General features: G+C 37.1%; 1 protein-coding gene across 1 annotated transcript; it reads left to right on the forward strand.

The window, feature by feature from the left end:
* Positions 1-3,153: 3,153 nt before the first annotated feature.
* Positions 3,154-4,080, forward strand: LOC142440302 (olfactory receptor 2T11-like). Its single transcript, XM_075542775.1, has one exon. The coding sequence runs from the start codon at positions 3,154-3,156 to the stop codon at positions 4,078-4,080; it is 927 nt and encodes a 308-aa protein (XP_075398890.1).
* Positions 4,081-21,139: the final 17,059 nt, after the last annotated feature.

A 21,139-nucleotide genomic window follows, 5' to 3' on the forward strand; every position in this document is an offset into this window, starting at 1 on the left:
ACTATACTGTACAACATTATAGAATAATAATGAATCTGGGAAACACCTCATCACATGGATGAACATAGAGGACATTATGCTGAGTGAAATGAATCAGTCACTGAGGGACAAATAGTGTGTGAGCTTACTATAGTAAGAAGTGAATAAGGTTTTCACAATAAAAGAAACATTCTTGTATGACTATCAGGGGTGGAAAGGTCATGGATAGTAATTCAATGGCAAGAGGATATGTACGTGGTAAGTAGGATGAAGTGTTGAGAAGCAAGGGTGTTGCCTTGAGGATTATGGTGAGCCAGGCTGGGCAGTATTTCATTCTGTTCTCCATAGGGTTGGATGAGTCGGGACCAAGTCAACTGACATCTAACAACAACGGTAACAGGATGAATGGGGAAGGAAATATGCCATAAGGGAGAAGTTAGCAAAATTTGATGGAGGCAGGGAATAATACCAGAAGGAAGGCAAGAGTTAAAGAGAGTCAAGGTAAACCTGCTATATACACAAACCTGCAGTAATGGTGATGTATAAGTTAATGTGATAAACATTCATGCTGAATAGGTGTGGATAAGAAAGAGGAAGTACATCCACAAATATATTTAGGCTTAGTAGATGATATTTGTTCATGTGTATTTCATTTTGCTGCAAAAATATACAGGAATGTGGCCTCGGGCTATGGTTTCAGGAACACAAAGGTCAATGGTCAGACCATAGTCCACAAAGACATGTTTTACGTCCTACTTTGGTGTGAACAGCCTCTTGGTCTCCTCTGTATAGAAGAGAGAAACATTTAAGAAATCAAAAATTCATGAAAAAAAAATAGTCCAATTGACTAATAGACCATGCAAACATTCATCTCCACAACACTGCCAGGAGAACTTGATGTTGCCTTCTACCATTGCCAAATGTTCTGAAAGTTCTGGATAGAGTAGGATAAATAATGTGAAACAAAATCTAAAATAATGAAAAAGAACAGACCTACTAACCATAAAGATACTAGTAGACACCCCACCCTCATCCTCAGCCCCGACTTGTTCCTTAGTCATTCTTCATGTCTAAAACTGAATGTATCCCCTTAATTCAAAATTCAGCCAAACAATATACAGGTCTATAAGGTGAACAATAGGAGCCCTGGTGGTGTAGTGTTACACATTGGGTTGTTTGGCTGTGATCCTCATGATTGGTAGCTCGAAACCACCAGCAGCTCTGTGGGTGAAAGACTGAGCTTTCTACTCTCAGTCATAGTCTCAAAACCCCACAAGGAGTCACTATGAGAACACATTGACTCAATGACAATGAGCATGTTTAAGGGGAACAATAAGACTATGGTTGTATGGACAAGTTAGAATAATCAATCATTTAAGATTAAAAGAGCAGGTTCTACCTAAGGATATATTTTAGATAAGAACAAAGCACCAGGAAAGAAGAAAGAATGGAAATGAGAAATATAGGAAGGAATTGGTATAAGTGGTAATACAATCAATGTGAGGATTACAATCAATGATAGAAAACAAGATGTATATGAATTGTTAAATGGAACATGGATCTGCTAAACTTTTACCTAATTCACTATAAAAAATTAAAAACATAAATGTATTATTCAATCTAAAATCACCAAACATTCCAATGGGAGCAGGTTACTCATTTCCATATCCAAATTAGTATAGATTATTGATGTTTACATACACACACACAAGCACATGTACACACTGGATCCTGGAGCTTATTGATTTTTAAAAATTAACATAAAAATAAAATATGTGCACTAATGCACTGTAACAATGAAAAGGGATTTATGAGAAGAACCCTACATATTTTCAGTTGTTATAAAGGGAAAGTTTTGGGTTAAAAGGTGAGAAAAGAAAGAAGAGTGTGGTAAATGAGTCAAGCAATCACATGGGGAAAATAAACATGTTTCTTAAAGAACCCCAAGAGAGGAGTTGGAAAATATTACTAAAGTCTTTAGTAAAAAACAAAACTATCATTATTCATGCTGAAATTCAAATTAATTAAAGTCAAGGGACCACGTTCCCTTAAGTCACTGACCCTTGGGTTTCTGCATGTGAGTTTTCATTTTAATATCCATCCTGCAAACCAGTATTTAACCTTCATTGATCACTTGACAGAGGATTAAATAGAGTACATTCTACAAAATTAAGTTAACAATTCATACCAGATACTAGATGTAAGCCAAAACATACGGTCTACATCAAAGAAAAAGTAGCTGGACATGAGAATATCATATGGTAATATGTTCACAGAGCAAAAAACAATATTTTGCTCAATTTTATTGGAAACTTCAACTTAATTACTCATATTTTCTTAATTTTAGTTAGCACTGATTTAATACATGCCATAAGGATAGTTATTGTGTTTAGTAAATTAGTATGTTTATGTTTTTAACAGTTGTAAACATGAGGACTTTCACTGCATCAATTGAACAAATGTAGAAAAGATAAAATATGTAATAAATACATTTACTAGTATAATAAAATAATTTTATTTAACTATAAAATAAACCAAAGTAACCTTCAATACTTCAAATTATAATTTATTAATTTTTCTCATAATAATAGACCATTAAAAGCTATGTTATGGAAATATCAGTTAAGCATATATGACACTGAAGACAGCATTCCATATGACCTCTTTGATAAATTAAAGGTGAGTAGAATTTTTTCCTACTTTAAAATTGGTTACTTTGATCATGAAAGCATTACAGTGGTTTGGGAGAAAGATGAAGGAAATTTATTTTGACTTTGTAGATACAGTTCTGTGTTAAAAGCAATGCACGTGAACATTGCATTGCCACAAAAGATTACAAAACTGAGGCTTAGAGAAATTAAGTAATTTTCTCAAGACAGCATAAGAAGTATGTCTATCAAGCACAATGAGCTTTACTTGGCTCATTTTACTCTAACAATTGAGTTTCTAATGTACCATCCTACTTAAGCATTAAGGACAGGCATTATGCTGTTTATACTTGGGTTTAAGGGATAGAAATGAAGTGGCTATCTATCAACAAATCTAAGACGAATATTGTTGAAAGTGCTATCAATAACATTGGTTTAAAGAATTTTTTTAAAATAACAGGATAAATTTTCATCCTTCAAATTCTAATTATGTAGGTTTCCGTAGACTAACACAACACTGACAGACATGAGAAGAGGAAATAACACATCAACCACAGACCTCATTTTCCTTGGACTATTTCCTAATATGGGAAATATTAGCTGCTTCATCTACATCATTTTCCTGAGTTACATCATCACCCTCTTTGGAAATACCACCTTGATCCTACTAATTTGGGTTGATTCTCGACTCCACACTCCCATGTACTTACTTATCAGCCAACTTTCTGTCATGGATTTAGTTCTCATCTCCACCACTGTTCCTAAGATGGTCACTGACTTCTGGGTGAAGAGGAAAAAGATCTCACAGATAGCCTGTGGGGTGCAGATGCTATTTTACATAACTGTAACAGGATCAGAATGTATCCTCTTGACTCTGATGTCCTATGATCGCTATGCTGCTGTCTGCAACCCACTGAGGTACTCAGTCATTATGACCCCCAGAGTCTGCCTGCAGATGTCTGCTTTGTCCTGGGTAGTAGGATTTCTACATTCCTTAGTCCACACAGTGTATGTGATGCACTTACCAGTCTGTGACTCTAGGGAGATTCATCACTTCTTCTGTGAACTCTTAGCTACCTTGAGACTGTCCTGTGATGACACTTCTGTGTATGAAATGATTTTGTTTGTCACGGGAATAGTTTTCATCCTCATTCCCTTTGGCCTCATTCTGACCTCCTACAGCCTCATTTTCTTGAGTGTCTTCCGTATGAATTCTCAGAAGGGGAAGAAAAAGGCTCTGGCTACTTGCTCCTCCCACCTCACAGTGGTAAGTCTCTATCTAGGTTCAGGCTTCTTTTTCCTCATGGTACCTCCAACAATGTACTCAGTGGAGCTAAGTCAGGCTATGTCCCTGTTCTACAATATCCTCACCCCTATGTTGAACCCCATTATCTACAGTCTGAGGAACAAGGAAGTGGTGGGGGCCCTAAGAAAACTCCTGGCACTTGGATAGGTCTTCAGATAACTATCAGAAGATATTAGTGTTGTTACAATAGATTTTATCTGATTTTTTCATAAACAGCATTGGTGAGAATAATAGAGCACAGAGATCAACAATCATGGCACATCCTGAAAAAATCACTGACTCCAAAATGAGAAAATACAGTGAAATGCATAGGATATCCCTATTTTCAATATCACACAAATGTTAGTGTTTACAAATTTGGCTAACAAATGACAGAGCCAGCACATTTGTTCTCAAGGATTTCTTGTTTAGTTGCATAAGTTGTTTTATGACATTTTAAGTTCATCTGATTTCTTAAATACGTACCCATTTAGGGCACATATGATAATGTAAAATTATATATGATTATAAAATTTGTATAACTAAAAATATCCGTCTGTATCATTTTTTTACATTTTTTACTTGAGTTCATCATGTTGTATAACCATCACAACTATCTATCGCTCCAAATTTTTATTACCCAGAAGATTGAATTCTATAGTCAATCAGTAATAGCTCCTGATTATACTCTCCAACAGCCCTTGGTACCCTCTATTCTAATTTCTAATATGTTTGTCTTTTCTAGGTATTTCAGTTTAGAAAAATAATATAATATTTTTCACTTTTATATGATTATTTCATTTAGCATAATGTTTTTTGGGTTTTATCTATGTAATACCATGCACTCAAAACTTCATTTTATGCATGAATAATATTTAACTTTATATGGATCATGTATTTTGTCTATCAATTTATCTGTTTATGAATATTCAGATGGTCCTACTATTAACAATTTTTAAAATACTGCGATGAACGTGGTATACAAGAATATGTTTTTGTATTTGCTTTCAATTCTTTTGAACATCTAGGAGTAGAATTTCAGGACAAGTCCTAGGTTTGTATTCAATTTCTTGAGAAAGAGCTAAACTAGTTTCCACAATGCTACACTCATTCACCATCACCAGCAATCGATGTCTTACACCCTCGGAGTCACTTAGTTTCTGTTTATCTGATAATATACACACTAGTGGGTGTTACTTGATAGCACACTGTGATTTTGATTAATATCGTTTTGTTAATGATATGCTTTTTCCTGTCCATATGGCCTGTTTGTATATTTTTATGTAAAAATGACAAATCAAGTTCTTTGAAACTTTTTTAATTTCTTTGTTTTCTTTTTTTAAAACATCCACATGTAGAAAGATTTTTGCAACTACAACATTTCTTCACATATATATCACTAATATCATCTTATACTTATCATCGTTCTTGTCAAATGTTTCCATCATCTGTTAAAGAAATTTAGTATTTACAAAGTTTCATGAACGTGTGCTTATTTCTGAAGAAAAAGCTGGTGGAAATTGTATTAGTGTGTGAGTTGAATATGGAGTTACTTTGAGTGTTACTGAGTCCTCATTTCCCCCACCACGCTACCCATCACTAGAAACCACCAAAAAAATGCTGATCTCCATATGTTTAATTATAGTGATTATGCTTGCCTTTTAGCTGTCTTGTTTTAAGCATTCTTATATATTTAGGTATTAAATCCTTATTTCCAAATATTTTCCTATTGTGTAAATTAACATTCCACTTTTTTGACAATGTCTTTGACAAAAATTTTCAATTTTGTTGAAGTCCAATTTAATATTTTTATTGTTGCAAATCATGTCACATAAAAATCCATTTCTAAATTTAGGAGATTGAACTCTATATTTTCATCAATAATTTTCTAGTTTTATGTCACAGGTTCCTTGCCCATTTGAGTTTGATTGTATTCAGAGCGTGAGGTATGATTTCTCCTTCATTTTTTTCATGTATTATTTTCATTTTCTAATCACCACGTTCAAAGAGTCTGTTTTTATCTGATTGAATGAAATAAACATCTGTCTTAAAAATCAATTGTCAATAAAATTATGGATTTATTTCAGCATTGTCAATTTTATTGTGTATACATATGCATTATATGCATACACCACACTGTTTTGATCATTATCTTTTCAGTAAGTTTACTACTGGGGAAAATTTTTAAATGTTAACAGTTTTATTGACATGTAATTCACAGATTATACAATTGGATGGCTTAAAAAAAAGTTGCAAAATCTTCACATTGTGCAAAAGTTGTGCAATCATTGTGATGTCACCACAATCAGCTTTAGGACACGTTTTTTCCATTCTTGTACTCACTATTGTTAGTTCCCCATCTCCCTCCCATCTCTTCTGCCATAGCCCTAAGAAGCTCTTAATCGAGTTCTTGTCTCTATAGATGTACCTGTCTTGGTGTCATATAAAGAAAAGCATCCAAAAACAAAACACAAAAAACACCAGCAACAGCAACAAAACGAATGAGAGAAACTTCAATTATAGAGAATAAAAACTAGAACAAATTTCAAATGAGTAAAATGAGATGACAGATGACAATTTTCAATCTCCCAACTTTCTTTTCCTTCAAGATTGGGTTGGTTAGTTGCAGCCCCCTTACTTTCTCATGTGAATTTGAAAATTAGGTTGCTTGTTATTTTTAGTTCTACAGAAAAATGGCTGGAAATTTATTGGTGATTTTGTTGAATATGTAGTCACTTTGAGTGGTATTGGCATATTAATTCTTCCAATCCATAAGACAGGATGTGATGGAATAGTGGGCTACACATTGATCCTAAAACCACACAACCAGTGCTTCAAAGTCATCAGTCACTCTCAAGGAGAATGATGAGATTGTCTACTCCAGTAAAAATTTAAAGTCTCCAAAACCAAAAGGGGCAGTTCTGCTCCATCTTATGGGTTCTCTATGAATTGGAATCAACCTGATGGAAATGAGTTTTGTGTTCTGGTTTAAAATTTCATTCAGCAATATTGTACAGTTTTCAAAATGTGGTATTTTCCCCCCTTGGTTAGACCCTTTGTAGCTATTTCATTCTTCTACATACTTTTAAAAATGGAATTTTCTTTTTTTATTATTTTTCATTCGGAGTTGTACCTATACCATACCGTTCACCTCAAGTAGTACTCTACAATACCTTTTCTGATTTATACTTCTTTTTTGCTGATTGATAATAATACAAACCATCGTTGTGTATTGATCATGAATCTTAAATCATTGCTGAATTCAGAATTTATGTATTATCTCAAGAGATACATATTAACAGGTATTGATTGAACATCTAATATTCACCAAAAAAATTGCTTTGTGGAAGAGGGCGAAGGGAGACTCCGGATAGGGCAAGATATGACAAAATAACAATCTGTGGATTATCAAGGGTTCATGAGGGAGGGCGAAGCGGGGAGGGAGGGGAAAAAAAGAGGACCTGATGCAGAGGGCTTAAGTGGAGAGCAAATGCTTTGAGAGTGATTCGGGAAAGGAATGTGTGGATGAGCTTTATATAATTGATGTATGTATATGTGTGGATTGTGATAAGAGTTGTATGAGCTCCTAATAAAATGTAAAAAAAGGAAAGAAAAAAAAATTGATTAGGGCAAAAATGTACAGATGTGCTTTATACAATTGATGTATGTATGTGCATGGATTGTGATAAGAGTTGTATGAACCCCTAATAAAATGTTTTAAAAAGGAAAAAAAAAGACAATGGCCGACAGGTAAAAAAATTCTCTGTGTTTAGAGCAAATATTGATTTCTATATGAAGCTTGCACTCAGCTACAATTAAAAAATTAAGTAATTTAAATATGGTAGAAGTTGATAAGTCCTTTTTGGGGAAAAAACAATGTATAGAAAAATTATTTTTGAGTGGCAGACTAGAGAGGGAACTGGCTGGGGTGATTCCATAGAGAGATCAGTGTAGGTCTTAGTGAGAAAAAAGGTATCAGCAGACTGGAGAAAGTGCCATAGCCCTGCATCAAAAGTGTATCAAGAGGGAGATTGTGCATAGCAGGAGAATGGAAATATATTCACACAGAAAATATTACTCCTGAAAGACTCATCTACTTCCTCCCACTCGAGGGGAAGATTGACATACACTATTTTTACCTTTCACAATATTTTAATTTTATATTAATTGAAAGAAGAATATTTTAAAAAGAAAAATTTCATGTTGTTAGATTTTTTTCTTTTGTTTTATCATTTTATTGGGGGCTCTTACAACTCTTATAAAGATCCATAAATCCATTGTGTCAAGCACATTTGTACATATGTTGCTATCATCCTTTCCAAAACATTTTCTTTCTACTTGAACAATTGGTGTCAGCTCCCCGTATTTTCCCTCCCTACTCCCCATTCCCTCCCCGCTCCATCATGAACCCTTGACAATTTATAAAGCATTATTATTTTCATATTTTACACTGACCCCTGTCTCCATTCACCCATGTTCTGTTGTTCTTCCCCCTTGGTTGGGGTGGGGGGGAGGGTGGGAAGCTATACGTCGATAACTGCGATTGGTTTCCCCTTTGCCCCCCTTCTTTCTACCTTCCCTCATGGTATCACTACTCCCATTATGGTACCTGAGGTTTATCTGTCCTGGATTCCCTATGTTAAGAGCTTTTATCTGTACCAGTTTACATGCTCTGGTCTAGCCAGATTTTTAAGGTAGAATTGGGGCCATGATAGTGGGGGAGAGGAAGCAATAATGCTGTATGTTCTTTTGGTGCTATACTGCTCCCTGGCTGGCTCGTCCCTTCCTTGCGACCCTTCTGTGAGGAGTTGTCCAATTGTGTGCAGATGGGCTTTGAGTCTCCACTCTGCCCCTTCCCCTTCACATCGATATGATTTTTTTTCTATGTTTTCTGATGCCTGATACCTGATCCCATAAACACCTCATGATCACACAGGCTGGAGTGCTTCTTCCATATGGGATTTGTTGCTTCCAAGCTAGATACCCACTTATTTATCTTCAAGCATTTAAGACCCCAGACACTAGATCTTCTAATAGCCAGGTACCATCAACTTTCTTCATCACATTTGTTTATGTACTCACTTTGTCTTCAGCGATCATGTCGAGAAGGTGAGCATCACAGAATGCCAGGTTATTAAAAAAAGTCCTTGCATTGAGGGAGTACTTGCGTAGAAGCCCAATGTCTGTTTGCTACCTTATTATTTGACATATAATATATGTACATAGATATGTCCCTATACTTATATATAAATATATCTACATATGTACATGCCTGTATTTATACCTCTTTAAATGTCCTTTGCTTCCTAGTTCTTTACTCGATTTCCTTTTACTTTCCTCTTGTCCCACTATCATGTTCAACCTTCATTCGGCTTTCACTAATTCCTTTTGGCTACATCGCATTTGATGAAACCCCACCAGGCATTCTATGCCCTCCTTGCCATTGATTTTAGATTATTTGTGGTTCCCTTGTTCTTGGATTTGTTGGCTCCTACTGGAATACATTTCTATCCCAGTTTCCCCTTCCCATTCTCCTATGAAATACCCTTAGTTTTTTTGCATCAGTAAAACCCATGTGGGGTAGCTATACCAATAAATCTGACACTGCTTCTGAGATTGTTGTTTTGTCTCACAATAGTAGAGTTACATGGGGTGCCCATGCCCACGAAGATGGGACTTCCTTGATAATCAAACCTGTTTCAAGGGTATACTCATTGGATGAAGGACCACTGTACATTTATTCCTGCCTTGCGTATATAAACAACCAGAGCTTCTCAGGAGTGGTCCACAGAGTACTTAGTGAGAGGGAGGGCACTTCCTCTTCAGGGTAAATAAACCTCACAGCAAATTTTATCCAGTCATTCTGGTTTGACATTCCATTTAATGGGTTTCTGTATTACCATAAATGATTCTTACATAGTGAGCTATGGGTCTTTTATCATGCCAAATGTACTTATCCATTTAAAACTAAAGACACTGCCCCTAAATTGGGCACTTTCACAATCCATTTTAGTAACAGTTCTTCAGGAAGTTGAAGATACCGATGTACAACCTGATACACTTTCTTGATACTAGACTCTTGTGGTTTCCATTGGTCCTTATTTTTCACTGTTCCCTTCCCAGAGTGTCTTCGTGGTGACCAGCTCTTCCCTGTTACTCTAAAATATTTTTTCTCTCTGAGTCAGCCCTGAGAATAGAGGTTGTAGGGCTGATAGAACTGAATTTAGGCTTGATTCACTGCTACATTTGCCCCATACATTATTTATTATTTATACATTATTTATTATTTATCTCTGTCATTGGAGATACATTGATAACAGAAATTAAGAAATCATATGTCCTTCACTTTCCTTATCACTGTACTTCCATATGCATCCCAAGAGCCAATTCTCAGGGAGTTAGATTCACATACACCAATCCCATATCTGATTAATTGCTTTTACCTTGTGACATAAAGTAATAAAGTACAGCTGTGATAAAGTAAAATCAGATGTATAAGAAAGCTTTGGGAATACATATGACATACTCTGACTTCACAAAGGGGAAGAAGAATCAAAGTCAGCAGGTCAATTCCTATAATTTGGAGGTCAAACATGTCTCCTTCCAGCTTCCAACCTTCTTTATCAATTTCTTATCTCAGTCATCCTGCCTATGCACATTCTACTTCTTGGCTCTACTGTCTAATTTATTTCACATAATTTATTACCACTCACAATTTATGGCCACATAGAATTTACAGTCCCTAGTGATGATTATGATGCTTATTATGGTAATTAAAGGTCACAATTCAGGATCAGAAATGTTTAAGACACAATTCTCTGGTCAGAACAGTCTTTACAGCCATATTCACAGGAGCACCTCTCACTGATCTTTGGCCTGTCATCCACATGAACCGTTAGCCACTGAGGTAGTACTGCACGCCTGGTTTAGTGGTGTCAATTAATGACCAAAGGGCGTGCACCTCTATCCTTAGCCTTAGGTAAAAGATGCTCTGCTTCTATCTCTATGAGTAGCAAACTCAGTTCCTCTAGTTAACTGCCAGCGGTCACCTCATTCTTCAAGCAAGTGTCCTGACTGAAGGTGCTCAGCTTTATATGACCTTTACATGACATCGAGGCCAGGAAACCCACTGCCATGTCTTGTGCTCTGGCTCTTGGCTCTGCTGTTGCTGCTCCTCTGCTCTACTGTTCTCACAACTCTCTCTTAAATCAAGGTGGAATCTCTGGGATCCCAGGGCATGCTTCAATCCTGACTCTTCTTTCTTCACCTCCATTCCTGCCTTGATGATAGCTCATTTTATTCAAAACAGAAGAACAACTTGACTAAAACCCACATTAGCATTTCAAATTTTTTCAGTCATGATTGGCACTGTTCACTATCACTCACAACCGAATCATACAATCTTAACATAATCTCTACCTTGATCTCTACAGACCTACCAGGAAAAGAGAAATCATTCCTGGAAATTACAAAGACTATGGCTAGAAGAACCATGGGAAACGCACCACGGATGGAATAGCAAATTAGAAGACAAATGGTTTGCACAATTGTGAAGATTCTTTTGAGAAGTCTTTCTGAAAAGTGACCAGACCTGAACCTGGAGGGATAATATTTGAAGGCAACATACCGGCATGAAGCAGCGAGCCAATAGAGAAGTCTGTGGGACTGGCCTTAATTCCAGCTACATGGACCCTGCCCCAAGAAGAATGAACTACATAGGACAACACGGAAGCTACAGCTCTTGGAGAAGAGCATATCTGCTCTGAACACACGGGAGCAAACTAAGAGGGAAGGAGAGAGAAAGAGAGAGTGGACCATAGTGTCAGCCCCACCATGAGACACGGCATCCCTGAGGCATTAGAAGACCTAGAACAATCATACTGATGCGAACAAGGTGAGTGGGAGTGGGGGTGGGGGTGTAGGTCCACAAGGAAGGGATGAACCAGTCATGGTGCAGTATAGCACTGATGAAACACACACCTTTCTAGTTCTTTATAATGGTTCCCCCCTCCCCATATAGCATGACCCAGATTCTACCTTAACAGTTGAGCTAGACCAGAGCATGTACACTGGTACAGATAAGAGTTTGCAACACAGGGAATCCAGGACAGATATGCCTCTCAGGAACAGTAATGGGAATAGAAATACTGCTAGGGTAGAAGATGGAGGGGGTAGGGGGAATTGATCACGATGATTAACATATAACACACACACCCCACACACAAAGGGGGATGAACAGCAGAAATGTTGGTGAAGGGAGACAGCAGTTGGTGGAAGATATGAAAATAATAATAATTTATAAAGTATCAAGGGTTCATAAGGAAGGGAGGGTGGGATAGGGAGGAAAGAGTGAGGAGCTGATACCAACAGCTCAAGTAGAAAGAAAATGTTTGGAAAAGAAAAATGGCAACATATGTACAAATGTGCTTGACACAACGGATGTGTGGTGTTATAAGAACTGTAAGAGGCCCCAATAATATGATTGATTAAATAATAATAATAAATTAATAAAAGGTGTAGAGAAATGAGGGAATGGAATCAACTGCCAAGGAAAATTTTTATCTTAAGCTATGTTACCCAAAATATTATTTTCTCATGTTGTTAATATTTAGTGGAAAGAAGACACTAGTACCACAAAGAGAAAATACAGGATTTACTTCCGTGAGAAAGTGAGAAGGGAGAGGGACTAGAATTGAAGGAGAGAAGGCCCTACAAGTCATTGCAACTATACATCTTAAGAGCATAAAATTCCTGATTCCTTTTGTAACCTCCACTGCCAAATGGATTTTATGAATAATTATTATTATTGTCCACACAGTTTAATGCCTTTGCAAAGTCAATTAAATACAAATAAACATCTTTCAGGTATTCTCTACTTTGAACCAATATCCATTTTACAACAGCTATGATACCACTTGCTCCACATCCTCTTCTGAATCGGACCTGATCCTCTGGCAGTTCCCATGTACTACTGCGATTGCTGTTGCATTATCTTAAGCAAAATTTTACTGTGTGCATTATCAGTGATATTCTGAAATTTAAGGTTCCTGTACAGTTACCTTTCCTGGAATGGGCACAAATACAGATCTATTTCAGTCAGTTAGCCAAGCAGCTGTCTTCCAAATTCCCTGACACAGATAAGTGAGTGCTTCCAGTGCTTCAGTTTGCTGAAATATTTCAATTGGTCTTCCATCAATTCTTGGAGCATTGTTTTTGGCTAATGTGTTTGGTGTAATTTGGACTTCTTCCTTCTGCTCCATTGATTCTAATCCATATGCTACTTTCTGCTTTGGTGGAGTGTTGACGAGTTCTTTGTATATTGGCTTGTACAGTGACTCTGTATATTCTTTTCATCTTATATGTCTGTCAGTTTGTCTACTATGGTGGATTGTATTTTTAGGTGATGGTTCAGGCTATGTCCCTGGTATTTTAAATGCCAGAATGGTCACCCAAAATGAGCAGGTTTCAGCAGAACTTCCAAACTAAGAACAGACAATGAAGAAAGTCTTAGGTCCCCACTTCAGAGGACAAAGCCACTGTAAACCTTATACAGAGTCTCAAAGAATTGTCATATACTGAAAGTCTAAACAAAAGAAGCAGAACGTTGTCAGAGATAGTGCCGAAGGATGAGCCCATCAGGTCAGAGGGCAATCTAAATATGACTGAAGAAAAACTGATTTCTTGGAAGGGAATCAATCATGGTGACCCGAGTCAGGCAAGACCCATGGGAGTGAAGCCATTAGGATTTTCATTTGCTAAAACTTTCCTCATGCTGTGACACTTTCAGACAGTTCCTCATGTGGTGGTGACACCCCACCAAAACATTACTTTCATTGCTACTTCATAACTATAATTTGCTACTGTTATGAATTGGGTGTCCCCTGTAAAAGGGTCGTTTGATCCCCAAAGGGGTCACGACACACAGGAGGAGAACCACTGTGCTAGTGGGACATGCCTCAAGGCAAGGAGAGATAGCTGCAAAAATCTTCTAATAATCACATTGGTATGTGCAAAGTATGAGCTTAGGATGATTGGAAGGGCCAAAAATGAAATGAATGCATATAGATCAATATCCTACGCATTAATGAACTGAAATGGATAGATAGTGACCATTTTTAATCAGGAAATCATATGATTGACTTTGCCAGAGATAATACAATCAAGAGGAATGGAGTGGCATTCATTGCCAGAAGGATCTTGCTATGACCATAGTGAAGTATAATGCTATTTGTGATAGGAATATATCCATCTGCCTTCAAGGAGATTCAATTAATACAAGTGTTATTCTCATTTATGCACCAACCACAAAAGCTAATGATGAAGAAATTGATAACGTTTACCAATAATTTCAATCTGAAGTTGATCAAACATATAATCAACATGCATTGATAATTATTGGTGATGGAATGCAAAAGTTGGAAACAAAGAGGAAGGAACAGTAGTTGGAAAATACAGACTTTGTCATAGCAATGAAGCTGGAGATTGCATGATAGAATTTTTCAAAACCAACTTATATTTTCTTAGAAAATACCTTTGTTCAAAAACTCAAAAGGTGACTGACTATACACGTGGATTTCCCTAGATGGAATACACAAAAATCAAACTGAATACATTTGTGGGAAGACACGATGGAGAAGCTCAGTATAATCAGCTAAAACCAGAAGAGGGTCATACTGTGAAACAGACTAAAAATTACTCCTATGTAAGTTCAGGATACCATTGAAGAAAATTAAAACAAGTCCATGTGAGCCAAAATAAGAACCAAAGTAACTATATATTTAATACTTTTCGGCAATTTTGCCAGGATCAAAATACAAAAGCACTGATAGATTAGGACTACTTATAATAGGCAAAGTGGTAAGGAAAAAGAAACGATCAGAGCATTGGACTCAGTTCACTGTTGCATAAAAGATCTTAGAATTCCTCAAAAGAAAGCCTTATTTCTTGTAGGAGGAAATCTCAAATTGCTGAAAAATAGATCAGGTCTTATTGTAAGTGTGTCTGAATTACAATGCCAACTAAATTTCCCACTTCAAATGGTGTCTGATGTGACAGGCAATGATTTAGAATAAATGGGATCATGACAATTGGCAAGAAGAAGCATGAATATATAACAAGGAGGATAGTGATATGGGTCTCTAAATTTTTAAAATCATTTTTCCCAAAAGAATAAGCCCTCTTACACGCATGTAGTATGATTAATCCAACTGTACTTGATGAGTCATTGTCTGAAATATGGTCTGGGGCACAGCTAGTGAATTGTCTGGGCATCACTTGAGGCAGATGTTGTATAAGCCATTCCTGAATGTCCCCACGAAAAACCCCAACCACCAGTAGTTGCTTTTAGAACTGTAACTAAACAAGTCCCAGGTAGTCCCAAAAGGAGAAATACAAACTGTGACGCAGGAAGAGGTATGCCACACTACAAGAATGCTGCATTTTTCTATTATGTGGGAATAGCTATTTAGTGTATGAAATGATGGTTCAAGGAAGATAAGGTTGGATTAGTTTGGGTTTATTAATACAGCTCACTAAGCAAAATGTTTCATCTTAAGAACTGAGGAAAATATCTAATAGTTTATTTTGTTGGTTCACTAACCATTGAGTGGGTATTAGTGGTTGTTGGTCTGACCAATAGTAACCCTATGCACAACAGAACAAAACAGTGCATGATCCTGCACCATCCTCACAATTGTTCCTGTGCCTGATCCCAGTGATGCAACCACTGTGTCAATCCATCTCCTTGAGAGCTTTCCACTTTTTCACCACCCTTCCACTTTACTAAGCATGATGCCCCTCTTTAAGGATTGATCCCTCCTAACAATATGCTCAAAGTATGTAAAATGAAGTCTTGCCCATCCTTATTTCTAAGGAGCACTCTGGCCTTATTTTGTTCAATACAGAGCCATTTGCTCTTTTAGCAATATGTGGTAGTTAAATAATCTGGTGTCAATTTGAGGATTCAGAGTGAAGGGGTGGAGTCTAGCCTACCAATCAAGTGGTAGCCTTATGACCTCATTTGGAGGCATTAAGGAGATAAATATCTCAATGGAGACAGGACACATACATACTCCCTGTGCAACATCTTTGTGGAAAAGACACATGGAGAAAGGCTGATGGATTCAGACCTCTGGAGCTGGAGAAGCCACATGGAGACCCCTGCCAGCACTGAGATGCTTACAGTGCCACTGGATCCACAAGATTTCCCACCTACTGGCATGTGATCTTCCTGGAATCAGTGTCATTGCATGTGTTTCATGAATCTGAGGAAGACTTTATAGATTGGTATCAGACATATGGGCTAATATCAGACTTATGGACTTGATCTGCACTGGACTGGGATGTTTTCTCAATATTCAACTGCTTTTGTATATACATATGAGTCTCCCTGGGTTTGTGTCTCTATACAACCTGGACTAATACACAGTACATGTACTTTCAAAATTATTTCCCAGCAATACTTTTTCTATGGTCTTCCTTATTCAATGTCCTACTTCAAATTCATATGATGCAGTGGAGAAAACCATGATTTGGATCAGGTTCACCTTAGTCCTCAAAGTAACATCCTTGCTCTTTAGTACTCTCAGGAAGTCTTGTGCAGCAGATTTACCTAATGGAATATATCTTATCTCTTGACTGCTTCTTCCATGGGCATTGATCGTTAATTGTGGAGTCAAGAAAAACCAAATCTTTGACCATTTTAACCTTTTCTCCATTTATCTTCATGTTAGCTATTGGTGTAGCTGCGAGGATTTTGGTCTTCCTCACCTTGAATTGTAATCCACATTGAAGGCTAAAATCCTTGATGTTCATCAGCAACTGCTTCAATCCTCCTCCCTTTCAGCAAGCAAAGTTGTGTCACCTGCAACCGCAGGTTGTTATGCAGCCTTGTTACCACACTGATGCCACATGATCCATCGTATAAGCCATCTTCTCTGATGACTTGCTCAGCATACAGATTAAACAAGTCTGATGAGGGGATACAGCCCTGATGCACACCTTTCCTGTTTTTAAGCCATGCAGTATTCCTTTCTTCTGTTCTCACAACTGCCTTTTGATCCATATAAAGCTTCTGCATGAGCACCATGAACTGTTCTGGAATCTCCTGTCTTCTCACGGTTATCCACAACGTATTATGGTCTACACAGTGGTATGCATTGGCATAGTCGCTGATAGACAAGTAAACATCTTTCTGGTATTCTCTGCTCTGCGCCAAGATCCATCTGATATAAGCAGGGATATCCCCTGCTCCGCATCCTCCTCTGAAGCTCACTGACTTTTTGGCAGTTCCCTGTTGATGTACTGCTGGAGCCCTTGTTGGATAACCTTAAGTAAACTTTCACTTGTGTGTGATATCATTGATGTGGTTCTCTAGTTTGAGCATTGTCTTGGGCCACTTTACATTGGATTGGGTATAAATATGTGTATTAGGCATAGTTCTCTAGAGAAGAAAAACCAAGACAATTATGAAAACACACACTTATCTAGCAAAAAGGAATAGAGCTCAAATAAACCCACACAACTGTTTAGCAAGCTCAATCTGGCTCACTTTTATGGATCAGTTAATGTACTGCAGGTCTTTCCAACTCAATCAATGACTCGCCAAAGGCCAAGGAAGCAGAGAGTAGGGAGACACGGTGGGGAGGTGTAGCAGAGCCCAGTAACACAGCTTGGCAGGCAGGTGGTTGAGCCTCACAGTGTAGCAACATGAGGTGACTGGCTGTAGGTAAGGTTCTGTGGTGGTGGCAAGATGAGCTGAGTCACCTCACAGACATCACACATGGCAAATTGGAGTAGCACCGCAGCAGGGAACAGCACCTCACCGTGATGTGGTCCATTGTTGACTTGGCAAGGAGGCACAGAGTGCTACATTGCCCACAGTCAATAAAGCATGCGTGATGAGGCAGGGGAACTGGATTAAACAGTGTACTAGTCTGACCATGAAAGAGAGAGAAAGTCTCCAGAGAGTCATATATCACTGCCACACCTCCAAGGGAGGTCATCAAGCTGCGACCTGATTGACAAAGCTAACCTCCACCCACATCTTCATATAGGTGCCCCCCTCCCCCACACAACTAGCTATCACAGTCCACTCTTTTTCAACTTAGCATTTGTACATATTTTTTCTAATGTTTATCATTTTGGGGAGAGCTCTTACAGATATTATAAAAGCCCTTAATTCAATTAGATCAACCATAACTATTTTGCTACCACAATTCATTTCAAAATATTTTTTTTCTTCTTAAACTCTTTGATATACTACACCACAGGAACCCTTAATACTATATTATATTAATTATATCATATCATATTATTTATATTATGATATGATTAATTATATACATTTGCCGTATCTTACACATCCGATATATTCATTCACCTGAAATTTAGTTATTTGTTCCGTTCGAGTGTGGTTATACAGTTTTCATTGCTATCAGCTCCCCCTTCCCTCATTAGCACCTCTCTTCCCATACCCACAGGGTGTCATTACTCTAATTACTGTTTCCGAAGGGTTATCTTTCTTGGCTTTCAAGCATTGAATTATCTTAATTATACAAAGGAACATACACAGGCCTAGCAAGATTAATGAGGTAAAACAAAGACTGTAATAGTAAGGGGAGGAAATATTAAAAAACTGGAGGATCGTTATGTGTTTCCGCAGTGCTAACCCACACCCTAGACTTATCATTCTTCCCATGTGGCCATTCGGTGATGAACTGTCCAATTATCTTAAAAGTGGGTTTAGGGTTGACCACACTCTTCTTTCACATCAATTTGATTACTTGTGTTTGAACTTCTGATGCCTAGTCCTATTGATACCTCATGATCACACAGGCTGGGTGCTTCGTCCATATGGGTTTTGTTGCTTCCCCACAGAGGTTATATCTTTGAATACTGAGCATCATCTGCTTTCTTCCCCACATTTGCTTATGCACCCGTTTTTTACACAATTCATGTATGATAGTTTTAATGTTGATGTACACTTACATTGTTTTTATCTTTTGCTATTGTGAATAACACTCTAATGGACATCCGTATAAGTATATCTGTAACCCAGATGTTAGATCTTCAGTTTATATATCTAGTTCTGGGTGGCCAATCTGATTAGGAATGTGCTATGATGATGATAAGGTCTTTCTTGTGTACCTGACCTGAAATTTTGTTTTTTACAAAGATTAAAAATACAGAAAAGTCACATTTTAAATTTCTATATTCCATTTTATGTTCCCACAGCTCAAAATATTAAAACTATTTAAATATACATGATGACTTTTTCCGTACTTCATTATCAACAAGGAAGGCTATTGGTACTATAATCATTTCATGAAAGTGTTGGGTGAGGGTTAGCATTTTTTTAAATGCATTTTCTACAGAGAGGTTTGAACCAGTTTTTTTATTTTAAACAACATAGAATATAAGACCTTGAATCTTCATAACAATAAATAATGAATTAGTTTTGTTTAGCAGAATAATTAATTTGTTTTTTAATGGAAATCTCATCTGTGACAAAATGGCCAAGAATTTATGTCGAAGACCTATTAGTCTGGGTAGACTAGAGAAACAAAATTCATAGACCCTCATATGGCTACAAGGAAGAATTTTATAGATAAGAGTAATTGAGTATTGAGTAAATATTCCAACCCAATTCAGATCAAGTCCATAAGTCCAATATTACCCCATATGTCAATACTAGTCCATAAATTCTTCTTCAGACTCACACACCATACAATGACACGAAATGCAGGGAGACCACAGACCACTGGGTAGAAAGCAGTCTTGTTGATCCAGTGGTGGTAGAAGCTGCTCAGCACTGGCGTGGGTCTCCAAGTGATTCCTTCAGGGACATGGGCTCTGGCTGCATCAGGGTAGCTCCATGTGGCTTCTCAATAAACAAGCCTCACAGGAAGTGAGCATGTGCCCCCCACCCCCTCCAGCATGCTCATTATCTCCTTAGTACCTTCAAAAGAGGTCATCAAGCTGGGACCTCATTGACAGGCTGAACTCCACCCCTTCACTCTTAAGACTCAAATTGACAATAGATTATGTAACTATTACAACGACCAAGTTAAAAACTTGTATTACTTGACCTGTAACAAAATTGAATCCCATATTCTCTTTGTAAATATACAGGTTATTTTTTATAGAACAGAAAAGGACATTCCCTATGAAGTTACAGTCATATGGAAAGAACAAACATAAACAATATTTGTTTGACATTTTAATTAAAAATCCATCCATTGCCCATGCTCCCACTATTCTTATAGTTGTAGATTCTTTCTAACTATAGCTGAGGTTAACAAAATCCACCAGAAATCAGAAGGGAGGTAAATATAAGCAGTCTTAATTATAGATAGGATACAAATACACAAATATATTGTGGCTTGCCTATTTGACGTTAAATCTTATTTTTATTTATATGAAATAAATCAGACAAATTTTAAATATCAAAATTTATTAATTAATTTCAGGGTGTAAATATATATTTTGATGAAATTAAAATAATTAAAATGCCTAAAAATAGACCAAGTTTATATTGACCATAGTACTTAGAGTGGTTGAATAAATTTTTATAGTATATCCTTTCCTAATGTATTGTTAGTGATAAACATTGATAATCTAATGTGTGTTTTCAATGTACTAGAGCAATAAGAATATGATGCCTTTGGATTTTTGAATTTTTCATTCTTTGATAGTATATAATATGCCAATTTTGAGTAATTTTTGCATGTACTTTTCTCAGAGCCTTTACCACATCTTTGTTCCTACTACTGTACATGACAGGGTTCCGCATGGAACTGAGGATGGTATCGAAATCATAGACACTGGTCTTGTTAGGAGGAGTACAAGGAGCTGGAAGTCAAATAGATTACCATAGTTCAAACTAGAGAAACACCACCATCAGCATGGACATGTGAAATTTTCTCTCTCCACCTGGAAGAATTTTTATGGAGGACACCAAGAATGATGCAAGTAATTCTCATTGCTGATACTACTTTATCATAAGGTCACAGAATAAATGATGGGTTTCTCTAGAGCCCCATCTAGGAAAGTGCGTTGAATATGTGGTTTGAAGTATGGAATTAATTGTTTCCCCAACCCAGGACATGATGGTCATCTGCAGGTATACATGAGAATTCATGACGGTCACATACCTCAAGGGGTTATAAATAGCCACATATTGGTCATAGGCCATCAGGGTGAGCAGAATACATTCATTGCTTACAAA

Source organism: Tenrec ecaudatus, chromosome 2 (assembly GCF_050624435.1).
Source record: "Tenrec ecaudatus isolate mTenEca1 chromosome 2, mTenEca1.hap1, whole genome shotgun sequence".
Lineage (NCBI taxonomy): Eukaryota > Metazoa > Chordata > Mammalia > Afrosoricida > Tenrecidae > Tenrec > Tenrec ecaudatus.

Excerpts from the sequence above, each read along its gene's own strand:
- LOC142440302 (XM_075542775.1), top strand. The coding sequence starts at position 3,154 with ATGAGAAGAGGAAATAACACATCAACCACAGACCTCATTTTCCTTGGA.